This window comes from Rhipicephalus sanguineus, chromosome 9, assembly GCF_013339695.2.
Source record: "Rhipicephalus sanguineus isolate Rsan-2018 chromosome 9, BIME_Rsan_1.4, whole genome shotgun sequence".
Lineage (NCBI taxonomy): Eukaryota > Metazoa > Arthropoda > Arachnida > Ixodida > Ixodidae > Rhipicephalus > Rhipicephalus sanguineus.
In genome coordinates, this window is record NC_051184.2 from 132,773,111 (window position 1) to 132,782,719 (window position 9,609).

The 9,609-nt window shown below is 48.3% G+C and overlaps 2 protein-coding genes across 2 annotated transcripts; both read right to left on the reverse strand.

The window, feature by feature from the left end:
- Positions 1-423: 423 nt before the first annotated feature.
- Positions 424-1,775, reverse strand: LOC125759867 (uncharacterized protein K02A2.6-like). Its single transcript, XM_049419304.1, has one exon. The coding sequence runs from the start codon at positions 1,698-1,700 to the stop codon at positions 441-443; it is 1,260 nt and encodes a 419-aa protein (XP_049275261.1). The 5' UTR covers positions 1,701-1,775; the 3' UTR covers positions 424-440.
- An 8-nt stretch (positions 1,776-1,783) lies between these two features.
- Positions 1,784-4,298, reverse strand: LOC119405858 (uncharacterized protein K02A2.6-like). Its single transcript, XM_049419523.1, has 2 exons — positions 1,902-4,298; positions 1,784-1,798 (listed from the first exon to the last, which is right to left on the reverse strand). The coding sequence occupies exons 1-2, from the start codon at positions 4,296-4,298 to the stop codon at positions 1,784-1,786; spliced, it is 2,412 nt and encodes an 803-aa protein (XP_049275480.1).
- Positions 4,299-9,609: the final 5,311 nt, after the last annotated feature.

Sequence of the window (9,609 nt, forward strand, 5' to 3'; positions counted from 1 at the left end):
TCATGCAAGCATGTAGCTCCTGTTTCAGTGGATCTGTTTCAAGCGTGTTTAATCCAAAAGCACTTTTTAAAACGTGATTGCGGGCAAGCATCATAATTCAGGTGCAGTTTGACTTTACAGTTGTTTGCTTATTTAGTTATGTAAGAATTTCTATGCAGTGTGATTGCATTCATTATTGTTAAGACTAACATTGCAGAAGCGACACGGACTTAGAAGAGTAACAAACACGACAGACGACAGCGCTTCGTCTGTCGTGTTTGTTCAAGTCGTCAGGGACGAGCGAGGAGGCAGGAGGCTGAGTTACGTGGACACAGGTTTATTCCAAACGGCGTTCTAGCCTAGGAGCCAAGCCACGCGCCACGCGCACCTCGAGCACACGCTGTCACTAGCTTCGCCTGGCTTGTTCTAGATGGCAGCATCTACAACATCTCCCAATGCAATCAAGCGAAGTTCGCTGCAGCAGGCGGCTTCACGCACCTGCCACTTCTGGTATGCCCGTGGGAAGTGTCCTGGCAACGCGGGCGAGTCTCTATAGCACAATCACTGGTACTGGCGCTATCTGCGTTGTTGTGACTTCGGGAATATGGAACTAGCTGCGTCCGGTTTCTGCGTACAGCACCAGTGTCGGTGTTGACCCAATAAGATCGAGGCTCATCGGCTGGGGCTTGTACTGTCCCTTTGTTCTTGAGGTCTGTCACCCACACGGCATCTCCATAAAGAAGTTCTGGCAAGTCGCGGACTCCGTGACGTCTGTCGAAGTCTTTCCTTTGACGTTTTCTGTATCTTTCCTCAAAATTCCGAAGGCTGTCTTGATCTGGCAATTGGGGTGTCAGCTTGGTGGGACAAAGAGGAAGCCTGGATCTCAGCCGACGACCCATGAGCAGTTCGGCAGGGCTATATCCATTCTTCAAAGGAGTCGACCTGTAAGCTAGAAGTGTCAGGTAAGGGTCATTGGTCTTCGTCATGGATGTCTTGATGATTTTCACTGCAGCCTCTGCAAGTCCATTACTTTGAGGATAGTGAGGGCTAGATGTAATGTGCTTGAAACCATAGTCTTGGGCGAAGAGTGAAAACTCAGTCGACGAAAACTGCGGGCCATTGTCGGAAACCACTTCCTCGGGAATTCCGTGGCGTGCAAAAATTGACTTGCAGTGGTTGACTACGGCTGCGGAAGTGAGCTTCTCAAGTCGAACTAGTTCGGGGTATCTTGAATAATAGTCTGTAGCTATCAACCACCACTGGTTCTTGAGGTGAAACAAATCCATCGCAATGCGTTGCCAAGGCCTCTCAGGGAATTCGGAGCTTATTAGTGGCATTTTCCTGTTGACTCTTGTTTCGGTGCATTGCTGACATCGCTTCACCAGGGACGAGACGTCAGATCCTATGGTGGGCCACCAGACACAGTCTCTGGCTCGAGCAAATGTCTTTGTTATGCCAAAGTGTCCTTCGTGCAAGAGTCGTAGGATTTCTTTTCGGCATGAGTCGGGGACGACAACTCGCGAGGCGTAGAGGAGTAAATCATTCTCGACAGTGAGCTGGTGTCGGTGGTCGTAGAAGGGTTTTAGGTTAAGTCCTAAGTCTCTCCTGGAGGGCCATTCTTTCTCGCACAGCAGACGAAGTTGTGTGCAAATAGGGTCTGCTTGTTGGGATGCTTTTAACCATTGTAAGCAATGTTGCTTTATCGGAATAGAGGTTGTCATAGAGCACAGGAAAGCTTCAACGCTTTCTTCGAGCTCGCTGTCTCCCGTCTCTCGCAGAGGCGCTCTCGAAAGTGCATCTGCAGCTAGAAGTTCTTTGCCTGGAACGTATGCAACCTCGTATCGATATCGCATCATTCTCATCTTTAGCCGCTGCAATCTAGGCGTCAAGTCGTCAAGACTCTTGGAAGTGAAGATTGGAACCAACGGCTTGTGATCCGTCTCTAGCTTGAACAGCTTGCCAACAAGGTAATCGCTGAATTTATCGCATGCCCAGACTAAAGCAAGAGCCTCTTTTTCAATCTGAGCGTAGCGCTTCTCGGTTTCTGAGAGCAACCTCGAGGCATAAGCGATGACAGAAAACTTGCCATTCGTTTGCTTCTGCCGGATTAATGCTCCCAGTCCGAAGGATGATGCGTCGGCGGTGACGACTGTTTCTTTTGATGGGTCGTAGACTCCAAGGACAGGACGAGATGAGAGCACCGACTTCCACCTGTTGAATGCCTGCTCTTGTGGAGCACCCCAAGCAAATTCTTGCTTTTTTGACAACAGGAGTGTGAGTGGCTGCAGAATATCAGAGAGATTGGGAACGAATCTCGCAAGGTATGTTGCCATTCCGAGAACTCTCTGCAGCTCGGTCCTGTTTTTGGGACTCTCCATTTTCAGTATGGCTTCAACCTTCTTTTCGTCGGGTCTTATTCCGTCTTCATCGAGCCAGTGTCCAAGGAATGTAAGGCGTTGAACATTAAACACGCACTTGCTGTCGTTCAGTGTCACTCCAGCCTTTGCAAGTGCCTGCAGCACGTTTCGGAGTGTCTCATTGTGCTCATGGCTGTTGGAACCCCAGATGAGGATGTCGTCCATGTGACAGACAACTCGACTGATGCCTTGTAAAATGTACGCCATCTGCTTCTGGAAGTGTTCAGGAGCTGACGCAATGCCAAATGGTAGTCGGTTGAAGTAGAAGCGCCCAAAAGGTGAGATGAAGGTGGTGAGTTTCCTTGATTCTTCACAAAGTGGAATTTGCCAAAATCCAGAGTTGGCATCGAGTTTGGAGAACACCTTAGCTCCATGAAGAAGTCCGAGAGTATGCTCCACGGAAGGAATAGGATGCCATTCTCTGAGAACGTAGCGGTTCAGCTCTGTAAAGTCGACGCATATTCTCACGTCTCCGGAGGGCTTTGGGACGACTACCATTGGTGCACACCACTCAGTCGGCTCATCAACAGGTGATATGACACCGAGTTTCTGCATCCTTTGAAGTTCCAGCTTTGTCTTCTCGTACAATGGAATTGGGATGCGCCTCGGGGAGCTGAGTGCGAAAGGTTTTGCTCCTGGTTGAAGCTGAATCCTGTGTTCTTTGAGCAGCTTGCCGAGTCCTTGGAACACCGCTGGAAATTCTTCTTTCGGGTTCACTTTGTCGGCAACGGCGTTTACGAAGGTCAGCATCTGTAGCTTTTTGATGGCTGGCTTGCCTAGCAACGGAGTGCAGATCTGATCTAGGACGTATATCTCCTGAGTAGTCGCGTGGTTGCGGTAGACGAGCTGGAGTTGTGCCACTCCTGCTGCTGGAAGAAGCTTTCCATCTGGGCCATGCAGCTGACGAGGAGGAGCTGATAGAAGCGGCCTGTCCTTGAGCGTCTGGAATACGTGCGTCGGGAGGACGGTTTCGTCGGCACCAGTGTCAATTTTGAAGTCTACTGGCTGGCCTTGAACCAAGACTGTTGCTTCCCAGTTTCCCGCATCCGTCGTCTTGACTGTTCCAAGAAATCCTGCTTCTAAAGTTCCGTGCTCGGTTTCGACACAATAGAGGCGTCGCGACATGCATACGGAGGCATAGTGACCTTTCTTCCGGCAATTCCTGCAGACTTCCGAGCGTGCTGGGCAGAGAGTGCGAGAGTGACGCTCTTGACCACACCAACGGCACGGTTTCTGCTCTCTGTTTTTACCGGAGGGTGAAGATGGCTTGCTTGCCCCGCGTAGATAACTGCCGCTTTTGTCTTGCATTGAAGCACGTCGACTGGTCTGCGCACCGGATGCAACTTTGTTCAAAGATGGCACTTCCTGGTGGCGCTCCGCTTGTTGCTGACGGACACTCTCGATCTGGCGGACGGAATCGAGGGCCTTTTGTAGTGTGAGCTCTGCGTCGAGCTGTAACCTGGCGGATAGCTGCTTGTCTTTTATCCCAACCACGAGGCGGTCGCGCACGAACTCCTCTCGAAGAGCACCGAACTCGCAATCTTTCGAAAGCGTGTGAAGCGCAGTGACGAAATCTTCGGCCGACTCACCATCTTGTTGCAGTCTGGTGTTGAATCTGGCTCGTTCGAAGATTACGTTGCGTCGCGGAATAAAATACTTGTCGAACTGCTCCACGACGGCGTCGAATTTCTTGGAGTTCTCTTCAGATAAAGCGAAGGTGGCGTAGATTTCCTCGGCTTGCTCACCCATGATGTAGAGTAGAGCGTCTACTTGATGTTGCTCGGGCTTCACGGACAAGCCTGAAGAGGTTCGGAAACGTTCAAAACGCTGTTTCCACTTCGGCCACTCGTTCGGCGACGAAAAGTTGAAGGCGTCCGGCGGTTGAATAACGAATGACGCCATGACCGGTGTTTTCTTGCTTGCGGCGTCCTTCGCAAGGATGACGACTAGAAGCCGATGTCCACTGGTAGCACCTGTTCTTCTGACACCATGTTGAAGTCGTCAGGGACGAGCGAGGAGGCAGGAGGCTGAGTTACGTGGACACAGGTTTATTCCAAACGGCGTTCTAGCCTAGGAGCCAAGCCACGCGCCACGCGCACCTCGAGCACACGCTGTCACTAGCTTCGCCTGGCTTGTTCTAGATGGCAGCATCTACAACAGTGTTTGTCACTCTTCTAAGTCATTGTTGTTTCCGCACTGTTAGTCTTAAGCATGTACAACCAACTTGCCCAAAGATCTGCTCTTCAACGCATTCATTAACTAATCTTAATTTTGTCCTAATATTTTTGTATTCCCTATTACAGTTACATTTTTAGGTAGTGATAATCTGTTTGATTTTATAGCCTTATGATAGTTTTGCTGTAACATAATTGTACTTCACTGTAGAAATGTTACACACTATGAAAAAAGAAACGCATTCTCTAATCTCGCGTTCGCTATAATGTAATGAGCTACGTATTAGTAAATTCAGGTAGAGCATTAATAAATGCGTGTGTGTTTAATGACAGCTTTTTGTGTGATATTCCATGCACAGTTCGCTCTTTGCATCTTAGCCATGTGTTGTTGCTTCAAAGCAATGAATCTTTGCTTCATGTGTTCACTTCTTTCTCCAACTGCTCTATTTGTTGCTCAGAGGTCACTCCCCTTATAAATAGTGTGTCTATGATGTTTAAATGCGTCTTTACTGCTAAAAACCTAGGATTGGTCAGGCAGGAAACCAAGCTGTAAAACACAAGTCACAATTGTGAGAGTCTGCCCTGATGATGCTGAATGTAAAACCCAATCTAAAAACATAGATGGCCACATCCTCTGATCTTGGAGGAAAGGAAGAGCTGTTCAGTATATCACATTAGCAAGTCACTGGATTATCACGGCATAAGATTCCTCCTCACGGGTCGGGGTGTGCACTGTCTTGATTGTTTCCGAGTACTGTACATCATTTCATACTTCCAGTATCTTTAGTGAATAGTTGCTCACAGACTCAAGCATTGTGTCTGGTGCTGGCTCTAACATGTCAACAGTGTCTGGACCAGTAGCTAGCTCTTGCATGGTTGTAGAGTTCCGTCATGTGCTTGACGTCTGGGCAAGTTTCTTCTTATAGTCTTGCCATGAACGTTGACATGGTATGATCTTTGAGCCACTGGCTCTAGTACCTATTGTATTTCGCCCTTATGTGTGGGAGCTGGCAAAGAATGATGTGGGCGTGTGAGAAATTGGGTTTTTTGCATTTTGTGCGGGAATACAACTTAGTAGAATGACAGCATAAGTTCATAGCTTTGGGCGGTGGCAAATCGTACGATGGAGCCCATCGCAAAAAGACGAACCTTCTCCCCATGGTTGTCTGGCTTATTACGCCTCACATGACATCATTTTCAGCGAATCACAAAGTCGGGCAAATCATGTTTGTCCAATCGCTGGGCCTGAACAGGTGACATTAACTTTGGCCAGTGGAGGACTCTATAGCCATATTATCAGGCGACTGCACATATTGCAGCGTTGAGTCATTGTTGTGAAGGCACATACCTGGGGGCAGCAATTCGGCCTTGCACCACGGCGAGGACACGCTTCCTCTGTCGGCGAAGAGAAAACCTAGTGGACGGCTCAACTTCCCATGCCTCTGTGCCACATTTAGGCACTCGAGGCTTTGTCCGTGTGTGTGCGACTGGTATACGAGACTGGTGCTCCCTCCTGGAATAGTACTGCTTCAGTGCGTTTCTGACTAGAACCACATTGAATGGTGAGTTATTTCTTGTCATCATAGCGAGCAGTGGTGGTGCAGTCACGAGACATTTTACTGCCTCAAAGGCTTCTGTCTGCTCGTTTGATCATGTCCACTCAGCATACTTTGTCATTCGTCTTCTGATTAGTTCCATCAAATTCCTGTGTGCCCGGCAAACATCGGGCCACGTAGATCACTATGCCACAAAGTGTGGCCCACCACTCGTATCCATGGGAGTTAACATTTCAGCTGTGGCTCTGGACTTATCAGAGTGAACGAGTCATTTGATGGTGAGCTTGTGACCTAAGAAGATCACTTCTTATGTGCTTGATTCTAGCTTCTGCTTGTCGATGCAGATGTCTTCGTGCATCTCTTGAGGGGCCTCTTTAATATCCACCTCCTGTAATTGTCTTCGTGGGTCATCTTACTGTTTCCAGTACCATACACAAGTATGTCATTCGCGGCAGGGGCCGCCTTCTGGGCCATCAAGTAGTGTTTAGATTCGCTTCTGAAAAATCGGCTGACAGCAAAACCAAGTGGTAACCAAAGCCATCTGTATTACCCAAACGGGTTCTGGAACATTCACAGCAGTCGTGACTTTAATCTAGGATGCTAACCACCATCCATTCTTCAGACCCTGTTTGGAGAACACTTTTGCTTGTGAGAGTTCTCGTAAGATATCATCTAGCACTGGCAGGGAATGTTTTCTCCTTAGTGCTTCGTTGAAAGCTTTCACGTTGATGCAGACCGGCAATTCAGAGGAGTGCTCTGTCAATTACCACACAGGTAACACACGGTGTTAGATGGTCCACCTTGCCAATTTGTTTCTTTTCGAGTTCTTGCAGGACGTGTGGTAAGTGTGGCTTTATGCCGAGTGGTACTTGGCTTGTAGTTGAAACCTCAGGTGAAACTGCAAGCCGAGTAAAAGTGTTCTTTTCTCCCGGTTCTATGCACCGTCAGCTCTCACATGGGTACGCGCTGAAATGTATCATTCTTGGAAAGCTTCCATGATTTTCCTTGAAGACTTCTAGGAATCTGATGCAATAGTGCTATTCAGTGATGCTGGCTCTATCCTAGTGCAGACATCAGCATGTAGTTCACCATCTTTGATGTTTCTCTTCCCAGTAAACGTGCAAAATGCTTGTACACTACGGTAATCTTGACTGAACATTATCTGTGTTATATTTCTGAGATGGAGTCAACACTCTTGTTGAACAAATATTGTTCCGTTTTACATCATCAAGTGTGAAGGCACTTCCTCAAGCTTGTTTTGCACATAGCTTTTAGGAATAGCATTCACTGATGCTCTGCTGTCAACTTAGAATATCATCTTCTCATTGTTCTCTGTAATCTGAAGTGCAACAGAGATGTCATTCTTGTTCTTTTCTTAGCACAGTACTTCCTCCTGGCTCGATTCACTCTTGTGTACTGCTCAGGAGCTTGCTCAGGGCTTGTATTGCTTAGCGAAGTGGCTTTGTTAAGGACAGTTTTGTTTTGTTTTTTTGAAACGCTCTTTTTGTTAAAAACATGCGCATTTTCACAGTACCTGCACATACAGAGGATGTCGCTGCGTATTGCTTGTGCTTGGTTGCATTGACGACGTGCATAGCGTCTGTCTCTTCCTTGGACACGCTGACATTCTGCCGGAACGCCTCTAGTCGACATTTGCAGAAGTCCCTCATGCGTGAGGAACTTTTGCGAATGTCTCCAAGGTTGGGTCCTGCAGTTTCAGCAGTTTCATATGTACCGCTTGATTGCTCATCCCGAAAATGACTGGGTCATGCATCATCTTGTCTCGCTCACATTTGTGATTACAATCTCGTAAAAATGCGCTGTAGGCTTTTCTCGCCTTCGCTTCCTACCTGGCAATACGTATTGAGCGTAGACTTAATTTCTTCTGGGCGCAAAGTAGCCATCGAACTTCTCTACCACTGTGGTGACCACCTTTACATGTTTCTGAAACTATCAGTGTTGGCACGCCGAACTCCGTGCTGTACACGTCGATAACACCTGATCCTGCAATACTCACATCGCAGTGCAGCCTTTTGTTAATCTTGCTTTTTCTTTTTGCGATTTGCCGTCATGTATAGTTTGAAGTGCTCTTTTAAAGACTTCCAGTTGCCTTGAAGGTGTCCTGTCAGACACGTCTGTGATGGCTCAATAGCCAGTTTTCTCACCATTATTTAACGGAGACAACGTTGTCACAGCAGTTCTCTTGCTGCGTAGTCATAGAGTTTCCTCATTGGAAATGCGTCCTGGTCTTGATTGGTTCTTGGCGACTCTTCTTACTTCTTTGCGAGCCACTATCTGACATCTTTAGTTGCGTTTTATTACTAAAAAGGATCCAGAATGGGTGGGGCGGCAATACTAGCTGCAACTCGATGCCAGGGTGATGGCCTGCCCCCATGATGATGTTGAATATGAAAGCAAAACCAAAAACACATATTGGAACATACGAGTGTTATTCTTACAACCGCACAGTAGTTAATAACATGGACAGGAATCTGTAATCTTCAAGTATGTATGCATCCTTGTTGAGAGCAAGCCTACAACACGCTCTTTGTTGAAAACCAGGAAGCGAAGCCGAAGTATAGAACGTCTTCCCAAGGGGACATGGCCAGTGGCCGACGGTTGGCACCGAGTGGGGAAGCAGTCGTTGGCCAATATAGTCGGTCATACAACCAAAGAAAGAGGTCGGCCCATGACTGGCCATCGACCAGGTCGGCAGCGAGTTGGCCAGTGCGCTTGGCCCGACGTCGCATGTTTACCTTCTGCCAACGCCACCCGGGCTTGGTCGGAACACGAGCGTAGGCCGACCTCTATTTTAGATTGGTGCGCTATGCTAGGACGCGGTTGCTTGGCGGTCGTCAATTTGCCTGTTGTGTAAGTAGCAACGAATATTCCTGCTGCGTTTTTTTTCTTATTTTGAGGCAGGCCGTGGTACGTCGTGAATCGCGGTGTAAATTGGCAGTTATATCACAGGGGCGCACATAGAAATATTTTCTGGGGAGCCACCATTTGTACATGTTAGTTCGAGTGCATACACACATGCGAAATTGAGAAAATTTAAGAGCGTTCGGACCCTCTCCCCCCACCCCCTGCTATGCCAATGATTTCAAAGTGCGCATACTCGACAAGATCCACCACCGTGACACCGCTCTGTGCGCAGCGGGAGGGGAGCGAACGCCCCTTATTCCTTCACGTGGTGGACCGGTTCCTCATGGGAGCGAGAGACTAGGGAGCTAGGGACGAATGAACACTTTGTTGAACCGTCGAGCCGAGCGGCGTGCGGCACGCGAGGCAATGACTCGAAGTGGTTGCTGGCAGCTAAAGCGTGTTCTCTGGCGTGGTACCGTAGCAGGACCCACGGCTCGAATCAAATCTTCACCTTCGGCAGTGAAGTGTGACTCGCGTTCGTCGGCAGCGGTGTACGGCGGCAAACCACCAGCATACGTACGTTCCACTGCAGATAAGCCTACTTGTTGAACAGCTTTC

Bases quoted from the DNA above. Each gene is read 5' to 3' on its own strand.
- LOC125759867 (XM_049419304.1), bottom strand. From the start codon at position 1,700: ATGACAACCTCTATTCCGATAAAGCAACATTGCTTACAATGGTTAAAA.
- LOC119405858 (XM_049419523.1), bottom strand. From the start codon at position 4,298: ATGGCGTCATTCGTTATTCAACCGCCGGACGCCTTCAACTTTTCGTCG.